Source organism: Gopherus flavomarginatus, chromosome 25, assembly GCF_025201925.1.
Source record: "Gopherus flavomarginatus isolate rGopFla2 chromosome 25, rGopFla2.mat.asm, whole genome shotgun sequence".
In the NCBI taxonomy this organism is placed as follows: domain Eukaryota; kingdom Metazoa; phylum Chordata; order Testudines; family Testudinidae; genus Gopherus; species Gopherus flavomarginatus.
The window spans coordinates 4,299,529-4,317,116 of NC_066641.1; the positions used below are offsets into that span (position 1 = coordinate 4,299,529).

At 49.5% G+C, this 17,588-nt stretch overlaps 1 protein-coding gene across 3 annotated transcripts in view; it reads right to left on the reverse strand.

Annotated features, from left to right (window-relative positions):
* ASIC2 (acid sensing ion channel subunit 2) overlaps positions 1-17,588 on the reverse strand; it is a 1,140,308-nt gene that overhangs the window by 113,402 nt on the left and 1,009,318 nt on the right. For all 3 annotated transcript variants that reach the window (XM_050934951.1, XM_050934950.1, XM_050934952.1), the window contains exon 3: positions 415-542. In XM_050934951.1, coding sequence (XP_050790908.1) covers positions 415-542 — 128 coding nt within the window. The remainder of the gene's footprint in view (positions 1-414; positions 543-17,588) is intronic.

The following is a 17,588-nucleotide window of genomic DNA, read 5'->3' on the forward strand; positions in this document are numbered from 1 at the left end:
GTTGGGGGTGTTTTAGGTAAATTCAACAGTGATCCGATTTGCTGCTGAAATTAAAAACTGGGAGAAATATACATCACCAATTTCCCTGGGGAGTTGGGAGCAGCGGGGGTAGCACCAGGCAGGGAGAATAAGCAGCACAGAGATAAGAGCCGGAGACGTGACTAAGCAGCTGCACCCAAGTTTGTGTGACATTTGTCTCCTGACAGTGTGGTGACTGCACACCTTGGACTACTCAGTGGCCTATTCAGAGTAGCAGCCTCATTAGGGTAGGTTCTACCCCTCCTGGAAGTGCAGGGAAAACAGGATTAGGGGAGTCGCTTCAGGAAAGGGTCTCTCCATCTCTCCCCTTAGAAGTGACTCACCACAGGAAAATGTTTGATAGTCCCCACTCCACACGTCAAACTACAAACTCACCCGTTGCTCCTGTGTGGCGACAAAGGTCTGAAATCCAGGGGCCACTCCGAAGCCAAGTTCTTGGACGAAGGGCGGCTCCGACTGGCTGTGGATCTGAACTTTGACTCCAGCTTCAAACGTCGTTTCCTCTAAAAAGAGAAGCAGGAATGCTACGTCACCAGAGGAAGAACAGGTTCGCTAACTGGCCGCCGTGGCTCTGAGGGTCGCATGCAGATTTAAAAGGGAGCTTGTGCGTCGGATCATGTTTGGAATCGTTACTACATCGTTACAACCAAAAGGGGTTGGGATGAATTTATTATGCTGGCAAACGGGCTGTTCAGGGAGGAGGGGAGAAATCACCATGTGCTACTTGTCCACTCAGTGGTGTTTCACTGCAGGGCTCTTTGATGGACACTGCGGGAGAGAATCAGGACCATCCTTTGTGGGTGAACCAAGCAGACTCTGGATTTGTCATTTCGGGGGGTTAATCTGGCTCCCATTTGCAGACGCTACTGCTGGCCATTGAAACATCAATAGCCTTTCCAGACCCAGAGCACAGAGTGGCCCGTTCTGTGGGCTTCTTCCCCCTTGGTAGCAGCTGCGTTATGGCAGGTTGCACAACTCCTAAATGTGCCAGAAGGGTTCTAGGGATGCGGGGCAGGGAGGTTTGCAGATAAGATGCCCTGTCTCCTGAAGAGGCCAGGCCACTGTCCAGACAACCTCTGTCTCTTTCTGAGATTTGAGGTACTCAAGGGACCACCGCTATTTTCTACCAGGCAGAAATCTGGTTTGAAATATATTTCCCGCATTAGGTAAGCTTCCCCCACCCCAAAAAACCCACGTATGTTAAAAGAACATTACTTGTGGCACGTCTTCACTTCTGGCAGTGTAGAGCGCAGCCCAGCTAGCACAGTACAAATAGCAGTGTAGACAGTGACGCACTGCTTTGGAGGGTAGAGTACAGACACACCTAAACCCTAGAGTATATACCCGGCACGGCTCTCGACACGCCCAAACAGTGCCTCCCCCATCTGCACTGCTATTTCCAGCAGTGTAGTGTCCCACAGCCTCCCCGCTGCTCCAGCCATGGGGGAAGACTGTGACTGGAGGAAGGCAGAGAAGAAAGGCTCCAGCAGCACCCCACTGCCAGAACTTTTCCCGGCTTCCTTCCTCCTACCAGAGCATTTCACTGCCACATATAGCTACATGCATCCTAGGGGCCACCACAAGTGTGGACAAAGCCTTAGGCTGAAAGGTCAAACACTTGAAAATGTAGGAAATGCCAGATTTACACAGATGTCTGGACAACTTTGATTCTTCTGCCTTGTGGGTCCATGATTTGAACTGAACAAGCCAGGGGGCCTGTGGAAAATATACTACGCAATCATGTCATTAAAGACCATGGGTACAATTTTCAAAGGTGTCTCAGTGATGTAAGAGTGCAAAGGTTAGGGTTTGTCTACCCATGAAAATTAACCCAGAATAAAGTAGGGTGTGAATTTAAGGCAGAGTAACTATTCTTGATTAACTCCACACGTGGAGACTATTTTAGAACAACAGTGCCTTATTCGGAATTAGCTTAATCCACTTTGGAAGTGGATTCAGCTAATTTGGAATAACACTTGTATTCTGAAATAACTCCCTGTGTAGACAAACCCTAAGGCAGTTAGGAGCTAAATTCCATTGATTTACACTAACTGGGCATTTGGGAAACTGGGAGCAATTAGTCCAATATGCTCTGAAGTTTACATTCACAAATTCCCCCATAATAAACATAACTTCCCAAGAGCACTGGATGGCTCTCCTGATTACACAGCATTGCCAGGCTTCCCCAAAGCACAGTCCGCTCAGCAGAGCTGCAGGAGAGCAGCAAACAGAGCCCAGGAGCTTGGTAGAACTACAGCTGACCTTCAAGCTAACCAAGAATTTCAGCTGGCCGGGGCTCAAAAAACCAAGGTTTCAGTGCTTATCAATTGGCAATTTTGCACATGTCAACCATCGGACTTCAACGCTTAACAGTCATGGGGGAATTGAAGCTTGTGATGTCAAAAAGTTCCTTTCCACTAGATTCACGGTAAACCCACATACTTGGCTGACAGCTTCTAGGTCATGGTGATGTGAGCATTCTGAAGAGGCCCATCCCCCCCTGTGGCTACCACGAGATGTTCAGAAGCCCCCACCCCCGTCCCCCTCTTCACAATTCATTCTGGAAAGACACATTAAGTGGAACATTAAAGTTGATATTTAAACCCACATGAGGCAGGAATCCTCAAGTTATAACCCTGCCCCCCATCTCTCCTTCCTTTTGTCAGAAGTCTGCCCCTGCCTTCGCTTTGGATTTTTTCCTTTGCATTCTACTTAAGTTACTATGTTGGCTAGCGAGTGAGAAGGCGCCGTTTGGAAAGCAGCAATGGCCGAAAGCCATTTGGGGAGGTAGGAGGCAGAATGAGTGGACGGTGAATTAGATAAAAGTGCAACGTGGCGTGGAGATGCACTTTTGTGCACATCGTGTCATGCAAGAGGTCCTCTATTCAGCACTGGTGGTGCTGCGCCCAGAACACAGTTCTAGGCACGGACAAACTGGAGGCAGCTCAGCAAAGTGCAACAGACGTGGGTCCTGCACATAATGAATCTGCTGATCTCTGGTGCTGGATGTTCTCTAAGTTCTGACTTGATAATTACTATTACTGGAATATTACATCATTTAAAAAAAATCTTAATGTACAAGAACTTTAAGCATAAAAAAGGGAAAGCTACTGCCTCAAATTTATCACCATGGGTCACTAATAAATCCTGACTATGAACCCATAGGTTTGGGTAGCCAGGAGTTTTCCTGCATATTAACTGCTCAAATGCACTTGTTCTCCTTTGACTTTCTTTGTGCCTAGGAGCACTGTCTGTTGGAGGTAGCTGATCATGATGTCTCACACTCCTAATGTGTTCCTAAGCTGCATGTTCATGCCCTGAGAGTCTCACAAGGTGCTCCAATAATCACTGGATTGTCTTTGTTCTAGTTTTCCATAATTGGTCCACTTCCTGGCAGAATTCTTCATATATCATCACCTCCTTGTTTGCATTTCTGTCTGCTGGGATGGCAATATCAATTAACATGGTTTGGTTGGCCTTTTTTAACACAGCACCTATGTCCAGCCTGAACTGTTAGGTCTGTGGCAACTGCCAGATCCTATAAAATCTCATCCTCTTCATTCTCTAGTGTGCTTTTGATCTGGTGGTCGTAACATTGCCCAGTTCATTTAAATCCATACTGAGGCTCCAATGCAGGCACTTGGCAGCCTCATTGTGCCTGTTCCTATATTCTCTCCCAGCCAGGCTTTTGCAGGTGCTCAATACCTGCTCCATTGGTTTTTCCTTTTCAGAACACGCTCTGCAGTTCAGGGAGCAGTTCCGTTGGGCACTTATGTTGCAAACTTAATTAAGCCTTATGGACTGACTGCTCTTGGCCATTCACAGTAAGGCTCTCGGTCTCTCTCTTGAGAGGACTTCCACAAGCCAGGAGTTTGTTCAACTTCGATCACTAATAGGCTGTCTCTCCCTCCACTACTGCACGTGCACTGATTTCTGTGTAAATCTTTGTCTTCCTTTGTTGATTTGGTTTCTCCTTTCTTTGATGCTTTCTTGGCCTAGGATGCACACTCAGCCATCTCTTGTTATTGTGACGATATTAGCTTTCATTCTGGTCAACTCTTCATGTATTTTGAGGATATATTCTTCATTCTCAATTGCTTCCTCCACCAATAGCAGACCTTTTCCTCCGTCACCTCATCGGATGTATGTCCTGTCCGTGTCTTGATTGATATGCATTACTCTACAAATCCGTCCAATCTGGAGGGAATATCTGGCACTGGGTGCAGCTCAACAGAAAGCGACTTTGATGCAGAGGATGGAAGAAAAGCGAGAAAGAAGGAAGCCATGTGCAGTAAATTTGGACTCCAACTCAGACAACACATGCATCATGAAATTTGTAACAAGCTATGTCGTTCTCAAATTGGGCTTGCCAGCCATAATATGATTCATCAGGTGCCTGACTAGACCTCTTAGGCATATACCATGATCCAATGGATTGATGCTTGCCTATAATAATAATAATGAATTGCTAGGAGTTTTCTTGTTTGGATATTCATTTTTTTCTTCTCTTCTTCTTGTCACTTGATCACTCCGGCAGTGTACAGTATTACAGGCATCGTTCACATATTAAAGGCTAAGATAAAATTCTTTGAGTTTTGTCCTTAGAGTATATCTTAGTCATCTGTAATATCCTTTCCTCACTTTTTTCTTTGACTTCCTTCTGTAGTAACTCAGACAGTTCCCTGATTCCAAGGTATTTGTAGAGACCAAGCTGAGAGATATCTTGGCAAATACCCTCATCAGTTTGTATGCTGTCTGATTGTACCAGTTTGCCCATCTTTACAGACTCCACTCCACATTGAGCTAAGCCAACCTGAAACTTTGCATTGTCAAACTTTTCGACATATGTCATCAGTCTCTGCATCTCCTTTTGTGACCATCCATACAGGTTCAGATCATCCATGTATTACAAGTTTCAGAGTAGCAGCCGTGTTAGTCTGTATCCACAAAAAGAACTCATGTATTACAAGTGGTTAACTGGCTGTTGCTCTTCGCTGATAATGAGCACAAATTATCTCACAGAGCATCCATGTTAGCGGCAGCATCGCTACCATGAACAGCACTGGTGATAAGGAATCCCCTGAAAAGTTTCCTCTTTTAATTTGGATATAAGAGCGGCCACACAGGGTCAGACCAAAGGTCCATCCAGGCCAGTGTCCTGTCTTCTGACAGTGGCCAATGCCAGATGCTTCAGAGGGAATGACTAGAACAGGTAATCACCAAGTGAATTATCACTGAGCGGCGATGTGATGGTGCTGAGTGGCGATGTGATGGTGTGGACTCATCGCTGTGGTGCCTCCTGCTAGCTGTCCTGGGAATTAGCTTTGTTCGCTAGCATGCCTTCATCTGGTGATGTCTTGCTGCCATCACTTCTGCTCCAGGACCCGTGTCACTCCCAGGACCACGATCTTCTTCCGGACACAGCCCTCCAGCTTTGCCGCACTCGGTTCTCCCTCCCTTCCAGGGGACTGGCAATCCACTGTCCAGTCGCTTTCTTCTCAGTGGCAAGTGGTGGCAAAGGCGTGGAGGGGGGAAACACAGGCACACTCACTACTCCAGGTCACGGCCCAGAGACCCTATAGCTGTGTCCCACGTGCTGCATCCTGTGTGCTGCGTCCTCTCCAACCCTGCAGTCTATTTCCCCAGGCCAGCCCCCTGCAGCCCTTAGCACCTTCTCAGGGTCTCAGTCTGTCAGCAGGCAGCCGGTCCTCCCTCTTTGAGCTCCATGGAGTGACTGAAGCTGCTCCGCCCAGCAGCCCTTCTTATATGGCACAGCCCAGTCTTGATTGGCTGCCCCATAAGCCGTCTCCTAACTGGCTGCCTCCTGCCCAGCCTCCAAACGATTGCTTTAACCCCTTATGGGGCAGTGTGGGGCAGACGCCTCATCACAAGTGAACAGAAGAGAAGAAAACAGGGAGTTTGCCTGGGAACCATCCGAGAGGAGCTATGGTGAGTGCTGCAGTAGTGGGGCTGTGTTGTGAGCTGGTGGGGTGAGTATCCGAGTGTCCGTCTGCTGTGACCATTTGTCTGACTGGTGCTAGCTGCAGGGACTGTTTGACTGTGTGGTTGTCTGTTTGAAAAGTGTGAATTGGGAGCAGGGCCGTCCCTAGCTATTTTGGTGCCCTAGGCAGCCCCGCCCGCGAAGGAAGGGGGAGGGGGCTGTGTGGGGCCCCAAGCCGCCATGGGGGAGAGTGAGGGAGGCTGTGTGGGGCGGGGCAGGGCGGGGGAGGGAAGAGGTGGGGCTGAGGCAGAGCAGGGGCAGGGCGGGGGAGGGAAGAGGTGGGGCTGGGGTGGAGCAGGGGCAGGGCGGGGGTGGGAAGAGGCAGGGCTGGGGAAGAGCAGGGGAAGAGTGGAGGCGGGAAGAGGCAGGGTTGGGGCGCAGCAGGGCAGGGCGGGGATGGGAAGAGGCAGCGTTGGGGTAGAGCAGGGGCAAGGCGGGGGGGAAGAGGCAGGGTTGGGGTAGAGCAGAGGCAGGGCAGGGGTGGGAAGAGGCAGGGTTGGGGCAGAGCAGGGGCAGGGCGGGGGGGGAAGAGGCAGGGTTGGGGTAGAGCAGGAGCAGGGCGGGGGGGGAAGAGGCAGGGCTGGGGCAGAGCAGGGGCAGGGCGGGGGGGGGAAGAGGCAGGGTTGGGGTAGAGCAGGGGCAGGGCGGGGGGGGAAGAGGCAGGGCTGGGGCAGAGCAGGGGCAGGGCGGGGTGGGAAGAGGCAGGGTTGGGGTAGAGCAGGGGCAGGGCGGGGGGGGAAGAGGCAGGGTTGGGGTAGAGCAGGGGCAGGGCGGGGGGGGGAAGAGGCAGGGCTGGGGCGGAGCAGGGGCAGGGCGGGTGGGAAGAGGCGGGGCTGGGGCAGAGCAGGGGCGGGGACCTTGTGGAAGAGCTGGAGCAGGGGCTGGAGCAGCACACAGCTGCCCAAGGCACCAGGAAATGTGGTGCCCCAAATTTCCTGGTGCCCTAAGCAGCTGCGTACTTCGCCTATGGGTAAAGATGGCCCTTATTGGGAGTGTTGTTCCAGGTGGGCCTTGACTGGTTGATTGGAGAGAAGACTTTGAGGTGGGGCAACTGCTTTGAGCCAGCAGACTTACAGAAAAGCAGACAGTTGCGAGTGGTGAAACAGAGGAGAGATAAACAGAGGGAGTTTGCCTGGGGGGAGTTCCCACAGAGCTTTTGCCTTTCAGGTTTCTGTGAGCAGTAAATACAACATCTGAAGAGGCTCTTAGAGGGAAGACAATATGGATAGTGAACGATCAGCAGTTTGACCTGCACAGGATGAGACATGTTTGTCTTTCTCCCAGAGGATAGAAACCAACTTCATCTGTACGAAGTGCAAGTTGGTCTCCATATTGGAGGAGAAGGTTAAAGGGCTAGTGACCCAATATCAACCCAATATCTGCATCAGAGAAAATGAAGACTTTCTGGATAGAAGTCAGCATTTGGTACTGCAGGCACAGCATGCTGAAGACTCAGAGAGGGCAGTGCACAATGGGGAAGAAAATCAGCAGGATGTGACCTCCAGGAGAAGAAAGAGGAGAACTCATGTACTCCCAATGCAGAAGAGGTAAGAAACCATTATCAGGCTCTCTGCACAGATACTATGGTGGAGAATGGTTTGGAAGAGTCATCTGAGGGAAGGGATCAGACGTAGACCCCACCAACCAGAGGGATGGGATGCATTGTACTAGGGATGGGGGTTCCACGACCACCACTCCCAAGAGAAGGAGACAGGTGGTGGTAGTTGGGGACTCCCTCCTAAGGGGGACGGAGTCATCTGTCTGCCATCCAGACCGGGAAACTCAAGAAGTGTGCTGCATGCCTGGAGCTAGAATTCAGGATGTGATGGAGAGTCTGCTGAGCCTTAGATCAAGCCCTTGGACTGCTACCCTTTCCTACTTTTCCATGTGGGCACCAATTATACTGCCACGATTCATCAGGGGATGGGGACCTAAGCCCTGAGGTAAGTGGGGAAGTGGGATACCGGGAGGAATCACAAGGAGGAGGGTGCAACAGGGGAGGCCTCCTGATTCTTACTGAGAAAGCAGGGCAATCGGCTAGTTATCTTAGGTGACTGTACACGAACACAAGAAGCCTGGGAAACAAGCAGGAAGAACTAGAAGTCCTGGCACAGTCAAGGAACTATGATGTGATTGGAATAACAGAGACTTGGTGGGGTAACTCACATGACTGGAGCACTGCCACGGATGGGTATAAACTGTTCAGGAAGGACAGGTGGAGGAGAAAAGCTGGAGGAGTTGCACTGTATGTAAGAGAGTGGTAGGACTGCTCAGAGTTCCAGTATGAAACTGGAGAAAAGCCTGTTGAGAGTCTTTGGTTACATTTAAAGGCGAGAACAACAAGAGTGATGCCATGGTGGGCATCTGCTATAGACCTCCAGACCAGGAGCATGAGGTAGACAAGTGTTCCTTCGGAAAACTAACAGAAGTTTCCAGATCACAGGGTCTGGTTCTCATGGGGGACTTCAGTCACCCTGACGTCTGCTGAGAGAGCAATACAGCAGTGCACAGACAATCCAGGAAGTTTTTGGAGAGTGTTGGGGACAACTTCCTGGTGCAAGTGCTGGAGGAACCAACTAGAGGCCAATCTCCCCTTGACCTGCTGCTCGCAAACAGGGAAGAATTGGTAGGGGAAGCAGAAGTGGGTGGCAACCTGGGCGGCAGTGACCATGGGATGGTCGAGTTCAGGATACTGACCAAAGGAAGAAAGGAGAGCAGCAGAATATGGATCCTGGACTTCAGAAAAGCAGACTTTAAGCCCCTCAGGGAACTGATGAGCAGGATCCCCTGGGAGGCTAATATGAGGGGGAAAGGAGTCCAGGAGAGCTGGCTGTATTTTAAAGAACCCTTATTTAGGGCGCATGAACAAACCATTATGATTTGCAGAAAGAAAAACATGACAGGCGACCAGCTTAGCTTAACAGAGAAATCTTCGGTGAGCTTAAATACAAAAAGGAAGCTTACAAGAAGTGGAAACTTGGCCAGATGATTAGGGAGGAGTATAAAAATATTGCCAGAGCATGCAGGGGTGTAATCAGGAAGGCCAAAGCACAATTGGAGTTGGATGTGAAGGACAACAAGAAGGGTTTCTTCAGGTATGCTAGCAACAAGAAGAAGGTCAGGGAAAGTGTGGGACCCTTACTGAATGAGGCACGCAACCTAGTGAGAGATGATGTGGAAAAAGCTGAAGTACTCAATGCTTTTTTTGCCTCAGTCTCCACAAGCAAGGTTAGCTCCCAGACTGTGCCACTGGGCAGCACAGCATGGGGAGGAGGTGAGGAGCCTTCAGTGGTGAAAGAACAGGTGAAGGACTATTTAGAAAAGCTGGACGTGCACAAGTCCATGGGGCCGGATGCGCTGCATCCGAGGCTGCTAAAGGAGTTGGCGGATGTGATTGCAGAGCCATTGGCCATTATCTTTGAAAACTCGTGGTGATTGGGGAAGGTCCCTGACGACTGGAAAAAGGCAAATATAGTGCCCATCTTTAAAAAAGGGGAGAAAGAGAATCTGGGGAACTACAGACAGGGCTGCCCTTAGGATTTATGGGGCCCTATTGTTGTACAGACAAAACTACACAGGATCTTTTCAAGGGGAAGACAAAGATGCCACATTTATTATTATAACAATTTGATTTATCACCAATAACTAATATCTTAATCCTTATACACACACATTATAGCTAATACCTATACACAGACACACACACATTCACACACACACACATCCATCAGACGTAGGTCTCGCAGGCTGGAGGCTTTTTCAGTTTTAAGTACTAGATCCCCTCCAGAGGTAGACTCACCAGGCTGCAGCAGCCAGCTGTGGTGGGAGCCTGAAGGCAGGGTCAGAACAGGGCTAGGAAGAAGTGGGAGGTTGTAGTACACTAAAACCCAGAGGTGCCCCAAATTTTCTGGTGTCCTAAGCAGCCACGTATGCCTAAGGACGGCCCTGACTAGAGACTGCTCAGCCTCACTTAGTCCCCAGAAAAATCATGGAGCAGATCCTCAAGGAATCCATTTTGAAACACTCGGAGGAGAGGAAGGTGATCAGGAACAATCAACATGGATTCACAAAGTGCAAGTCATGCCTGACCATCCTGATTGCCTTCTATGATGAGATAACTGGCACTGTGGATATGGGGAAAGTGGTGGACCTGATATATCTTGACTTCAGCAACGCTTTTGATACGGTCTCCCACAGTATTCTTGCCAGCAAGTTAAAGAAGTATGGGGCTGGATGAATGGACTATAAGATGGATAGAAAGCTGGCTAGATCATCAAGCTCAATGGTTCGATGTCTAGCTGGCAACCGGTATCAAGCAGAGTGCCCCAGGGTTCGGTCCTGGGGCCGGTTTTGTTCCATATCTTCATAACTGATGCTCCATGATTTTTACAGGGACTGAGGCAAGGCTGCCCGGTCTGTCGTTCCCTGGGTTCACCTTCTTCCCTTTTCCTCTGTTCTGTGCCCTCCCCCTGAAGCTCTGAGAGTTGGAAACAGGGAACTGGGCTAACAGACCATTGGTCTGGCCCAGTATGGTAACATGTCATTAACCGACGTTTCCTCTGATTTAATGCCATCCTGTTATTTCTAATTACACTCCCTTATACTACCCTAAGCAACTACTTAGCCCTGCCTGGTTATCCTCCACCATTGTAAGTAGTTACCATGGACTTCCCTGGGTAATTACCTTGCAAGAGAGAGAAGACGGTGTTTATTTAGTACATTTTATTGGAAAATGGGAACTGTTTTGTTAGAACATTTTGGGACCAAAAATATTTCATTTCTTAACCTTCCTCATACATCAACAGCTCAAGCTTCTTAAACAGTTGGGTTGTTCTTCTCAGAGTTATCGACGAACATTTCTGACACGTGCATGCACACATATGATATATTGCATTATGCATCTAGAAACAAACTGTGACAAACAAGGCACAGACAGATAATTTACAGGGAGCTATAACAGGCTTGTAAATTGTAGGACTTGTAACTCTAAATAGAAATTCATCACGTATAATAGGCGTTAACTCTAGAACAGGCTGGAGAATGTATTTTCCACCATGTGAAAAAGTTTGTTAAAAAAAAAAAGGTTAAAGATGGTTTGGTTTTCAGTTGCAAATGTTTGTTGCTTTGTCTTTGATGACAGAATGAAAAACACAATTTAAAAAAAAAGAATATTTCCCACTGACATTTCACTTTCTATGAAATAGTCATTTTCCACGCAAAAAACTTTGATTGGATACCTTTGGACCAGTTCTAAATAATTCCTCTCCCTATGAAATGTTTACTAGTATCAGTTTGGAGATCTGTATGTGTGAGACCATCTAAAATACATGCCGCATACGAAAGGGGAAAAAAAGAAAAGGACCTACAATTCAATCTGCTACGAATCCATAGAATTGGACCATCCACACGGAAGCACCAAGGACGCAGGGAAAACTCTGTGGAGAAACCTTTGGTAGCCACACAAGATTTTTTTTTCTTTTCTGGAGGGCATGTAAGACTCAGAACCTGAGTGTCGTTCGTTTTCTTAAATACCATTGCTTTCCTCTTTTGGTTTTCTGGAGACTTTAATAAACTCTTCCCCTCTTCTTAAAAGCATTTCTCCAACAAATAAGAACAAGATCTTGGAGAGACACCTCCAAGGGAAACCAAGAGGTCAAAGTTCTTGAAGGAGGCCATCCTCTCCAGCTCCTCCATTCATGTGGCTTGCCACGGTGTGGCAGGGAAAAGAAGAGAAAGGACCATAAGAGTAGGGCTAAGGAGGGAAAAAAAGCGAAGGGGCACAGAAGAAAAAAATGAAACAGCAGGCAAATAAACGAGACACCATGGACACAAATAAACCAGGGTTCAGTACCCTAAAACTAAGTATTTCTGTCAGCCTTTCTTCTCAAAGGGTCAATACACAGAGAGAGTTCAGGCAAAACCCGCAGCGTCAGATGTTTTGATCATATTCACACTAGAGGTGCAGTTCTCTATAGTGAGATGATCTATGGGTTCAAAGGAGGGGAGTTGTCAGCCAGACTTTAGTTCAGGGATCGGCAACCTTTGGCACGCGGCTCGCCAGGGAAAGCCCCTGGCAGGCCGAGCTGGTTTGTTTATCTTCTGCATCCGCAGGTTTGGCTGATCACGGGTCCCACTGGCCAGCACATCCCTCAGCCCGTGCCACTTTTCACTGCCCTCATTGGTTTGGAGCGGCGAACCAGTGAGAGCCGCGATTGGTCGAACCTGCAGACGTGGCAGGTAAACAAACTGGCCCTGCCTGCCAGGGTGCTTACCCTGGGAAGCCACGTGCCAAAGGTTACCGATGCCTCTACATGGAGTTATTCTGAATAGCTATTCCTGATTAACTCCATATCCTTATTCTGGAATAAGAATGCCTTAGTTTATTCCAGTGGATTCAGCTAATTCAAACTAATTCTGAATAAATCACTCTCATTCCAGAATAAAAGTACCCACACATGAAGACAATCAGGACTAGCTATTCCCCTTTAAATTCACACCCGATCTTAATCTGAATTAGTTTCTCAGTGTAGACAGCCCTAAATCAAACACATACTCCTTCTCAATACCAGAAACTTTGAAAAGAAGGACAGGAGAACAGAGCTTGTCCATCAGACAATGCTAGAAACTCTCATGATTTTATTGTGATATTTGGTACATTTCTAGGGTCTCGGCTCCTGGGAGCATGTGATTAGGTGATACTCTCATCCTTCATTTTTTTAAAAGTAAGTTTCTAGCTATCATGGTTGTGAAAAAAATCTCAAAAATGTGACCTGAATCTCAGACGCTGGCAAACAAAACAAACAAACAAATAAAAATCCCAAATGTTTTTTAATCTCATGATTTTTAAACCAATATCTCAATTTTTAAGACCTGACTCACAATTTCGTGCTAATCCCATTCCTCACAGAGTAGCATTTTTTTTAAAAAAATTCCTTGCACCAAAGTCCCATCTTGGGATGGAGAGGAGAACTCTTGGTATCTGTTTTTGAAATGCATCATGATATGGCGTTGTACACAGCACAGTGTCCCCAAAGAAATTGTGACTGCTCGTCTAGCTAAAGGATTACAGTTATGTTAATTAAATTGCTGGATTAATTTGATGTGTGCTTCCTGCTGGCTTCAGAACATTATAAACCATCAAACATTTCTGGTGCTTCTATTTCTGATGACCCAAGGAAAGCTGTCTGGGTTATATTGTCACTAGAAAATCTTGATAAAGCTCCAAGTGATCATATATTTGGGTACAGTTTATAAAGTCAATCCCCATGTCTGTATGGGGAGCTGCCATTAAAATGAAAAGCACCATCACTGGTACTTGGGTATCCTTCTCCCCCCTCCAGACTACTATGTAACCCACCCAAAGACTTTCTGTTGTAGATTAATATCTCCATGCTATTTAACACTAATTTAATGCCACTGACGTGTGGAGGAAAGAATTGGGTTACGAGTCATTCATATCTCTAACAGTTTGATAGCTGCTCTGCCATCTCTATCCTATGCGGCAGAAAAGGACACATGTTCCTATGTGGGAAAAAAACAAAGCAAACCCACCTTCTCCAATCTGGGCAAAAGCATCCAATGCAAGCCCCCACCCCGGGCCCCTGTCATAGGGGTCATGGGAACACGAAGCCTGCGTTAGAGGGCAGCCCGATGGTATTGTAGGAAACATTGTGCACTCGAAGAATAAGCACAGAATTGGGAGTCCCGGTCTCATCCTGGCTCTTGGGCTAAGCTCTTACCTGCTCTGTGCCTCAGTTTCTCTGCCTGCACCGTGGGAGTAACACGAGTGACCTAACTCAGCGAGGGCGGGGAGAAGCCATTCATGTTTCGACAGTGCTGTCTCCGGCGCTCGTTTTGTGTTCAGTGTTATTATTAGTGCTTGGGGGAGGGTGATTATCATGCAGGAACAATCCTGTTTTGCTTTTGTTCCTGCAAGAGCACTCCACTGAACTGCACAAATGCCATGCATTCACCTTCCCTACCTGAAACGCACCACTCCTTTCCCCGTGTCTTCATCTGTAGCAGCCGGGAGCCATGCGTCTCTCCAGTAATGTTTTGCACACACATGTCTCTCAGGGGTTGGAGACATTTGAGGGTCAGCCTTCAGCAGGGCTAACTGGTTAATATATCGCCATGGAAACCATGTGCGATGAATCAATCAAAAAAATTTTTTTTTGTTTTTTTTTTTGCTCTTTGGCTCTCTGCCAAGCTGGCCTCTCTCCTTTCTACCTATTTCACTTCCATGCAAAGTAGCCAAAGCACCAGACTGTGAGACTGATGCTCCATCTGGCAGAATCCTGCGGGGGAAATCAGCTAAGGTTGCTGCAGTTCGGCACTGGTCGAAGGTGCCAGATGAAAGGAATCCTGCATCCGGAGCTCACCCATGTTACAGCACTGGAGCAACGGGCAGCTCGGAAAGAAGCCCAATTCATGGAGATCCATTCCCAGAAGTTCCGAGTCATTTCCTGGGTGGGCTCCTTCCTCCGACTGATGGGCATAACGGGTCTCTTGCTTAGCAAGTGCATCACAGCAGGCCACCCCAGTCCATGGGGCACCGGGGGCTGGGATTTTCAGAGACAAAACATAGTCAAGCGCTGGTCAGCATTCACTCCGCTGCACCTGTTTAACAGTGTTACGTCTCATGTTCCTAAAAGCGCAGGTTTCAAGGTTTCAGCCAGGCACTGGTTGGGTCAGGAAGAGATTCCCCCGCCCTCCACAATGTATTCTGGGAGGAGTTTATTGGTCTCCTTCCTCAAGTATCAGGGATGGCCACAGCTGGAGATGGGACCTTGGGCGGGTTAGGCCAGGGCTCCGAGGTGGCATCAAACACTCTTTCTCTCTCACTCAAGTACTTGGCTGGCTGGTGTTTGCTCACATGATCAGGGTTTCACTCATCACCATGTGCAGGCTTGGGAAGGAATTTTCCCCCAAGTCAGATGGGAAGGGACCTTGTTTTTTATTTTTTTCCACTCTCCTCAGCAGTGTGGGGTGCGGGTCACTTGCCAGGATTATCTGGGTGTATCTCACTTCATCATTCCCCTCAGACACTGGTGCCTCTCAGTCCCTCCCAGTCTCTGTCTGTGATTCGCAATAATCTAGTCTGCTGTGGGCTGTAATACTTCGGGCTAATTTCAGCTGTTGGGGTGCGGGTGGGGGTGGTAGTGTTGGCCTGTGACTAAGTGGTGGTCTCTTCTGACCTTAATCTCTCTGACTGTATGTTACACCCCCAGCCTAAGGTGCTGTTCCCAACTGGGACATTTTATTTAAACATTTGCAAAAAAAATCAAATCATCCCCATACGCAGCTCACACAAAACCCTCCGCCACAGAGCTTGCCTGGATCTCCCAACTGTGCTCTGATCACACGAGGCGCACCACAGCTCTGTCTTCCTCACCTCTCGGTAGAGTTCCAGATTTAAAGGGTCTGTGATTCCCAGCTCAGGGAAATAGACAACGCTAGTTCTGCTTGAGCTGGTGCGCTAAAAGGAGCAGCGTGGCCATGGTAGGAAGGGCAGTGGCTCCGGCTAGCCGCTTGAATAAAATGCCCCCCCCCCCAGCTCCCGGGTACGTACTGCTATTTTTAGGCTCCGGCTGGAGAAGAGCTAGCATGCGTACGGCTGCCTGAGCTGGGAATCACATCCTAGCCACAACAGAGACAGACCAGAAGAGAAGAGATAGCCCTGGCCTGGCATCCAGCTCCGTGTAAAACAGACACTTCAGACCCAGTGTAAAAACAAAACAAACCACATTCCCATGACTACATACCATGGCTTTTAAGTAGAAACTCCCACAACAGACAGCCTGCGATTGGCCACCATCCCTGTGATTAGCATCCAGGCCTACCCGCCACCCCCAAGGAAGAGGGGAGAATTACGCATAATATATATTTGCAATGGGCCCCAACAACGTAAGACTTTGCCTATACAGGAAAGTTACACTGGTGCGACCTCAGGAGTGAATTTCGCTGGTGCAGCCCCTTCTTGCAGGAGGAAAGGGGCTTGTTGCAATTTTAAATTAAGTTGACAGGGAATGTGTTTCCGTTACTTCTGTTTAACTTACAGCAGTTTAAGATCATTCACTACGTTGTTTATTAAAAAAACCCATTTAAGGGCTGGTCCACACTTAACACTTATGCCAGCGTAGTGATGTCTGGCTGGGGTGTGAAAAAACCACACTCTGCAGTGGCACAGTTATGCCAGCACAGCCCCTGGTGCTTCTGTCGGCATAGGTGGTGTTCCTAGAGCGCCAGGAAGACTCCTCCTGTTGGGATGTGCTGTGACTAGGTGACTGGTGGGACAGGCTCTGTAGCATAGACAAAGCCTTAGTTAACTTTCCTGCTTAGACAAGGCCTAGCAGGTTGGGGATAGGACAAAGGGTTATGAACTGAAGATGGAAAAGGTCTACGGACACCTCCAGTTCATTTCTCAGTGCTTTATCTTGTTGTTTTTTCAGCAGGTGATTAACTAACCTAGGGCTGCATAGGGGACACACTCAGAGGTGAAAGGAACTTAAATGACTTACTGGTACGCAGGGCAGGGTCCTGGGCAAGCTGTGTGTGTGTGGGGGCAGCTCTGGACCCCTGGAAGGGCAGTTGCATCCAGCTCTGTGGGCAAAAGGGGCGGGGCCTTGGGCGGAAGGGGGCAGGGCTGGGGCCAAAATCCCCCAATCAGACCTTCAGCAGTGCCCAGCCCATGCAGGCCAGGGCTTCGACAGCGATTTAAAGGGCCTGGGGCTCTAGCCACAGGCGCATCGGCAGCAGCAGCAGCTGGGAGCCCAGGGCCCTTATAAATCGCAAGGGAAGTGCCCCTTTTCCCCTCACCCCATCAGCGGCCCTGCCGCTACGGTGGTCACTTTCTCCCGGGCTCTGGCTCAGCTCGGGGGCGGGGCAGCTCCTAGGGGCGGGGCTCCAGCACAGAGCAGGGGTGGAGCAACTGCTGGGGGCGGGGCTCCAGCACAGAGCGGGGGCGGAGCAGCTCCTGGGGGCGGGGCTCTGGCACAGCCCATGGGCAGGGCAGCTCCTCGGGGCGGGGCTCCAGCACAGAGCAGGGGCGGGGCAGCTGCTGGGGGCGGGGCTCCAGCACAGAGCGGGGGTGGAGCAGCTCCTGGGGGCGGGGCTCTGGCACAGCCCATGGGCAGGGCAGCTCCTGGGGGCGGGGCTCTGGCACAGCCCATGGGCAGGGCAGCTCCTGGGGGTGGGGCTCTGGCACAGCCCAGGGGCGGGGCAGCTCCTGGGGGCGGGGCTCTGGCACAGCCCATGGGCAGGGCAGCTCCTGGGGGCGGGGCTCTGGCTCAGCTCAGGGGCGGGGCAGATCCTGGGGGTGGGGCTCTGGCACAGCCCAGGGGCGGGGCAGCTCTTGGGGGTGGGGCTCTGGCTCAGCTCAGGGGCGGGGCAGCTCCTGGGGGCGGGGCTCTGGCACATTGTGACGCAGAGCCCGGGCTCCATCAGCGGCCCTGCTGCTACGGTGGTCACTTTCTTATCGGTATGCCACACCAGACTGTACCAACTTCCTTTCAGCTCTGGACACACTGTTTATGGGAAACTCGGATAT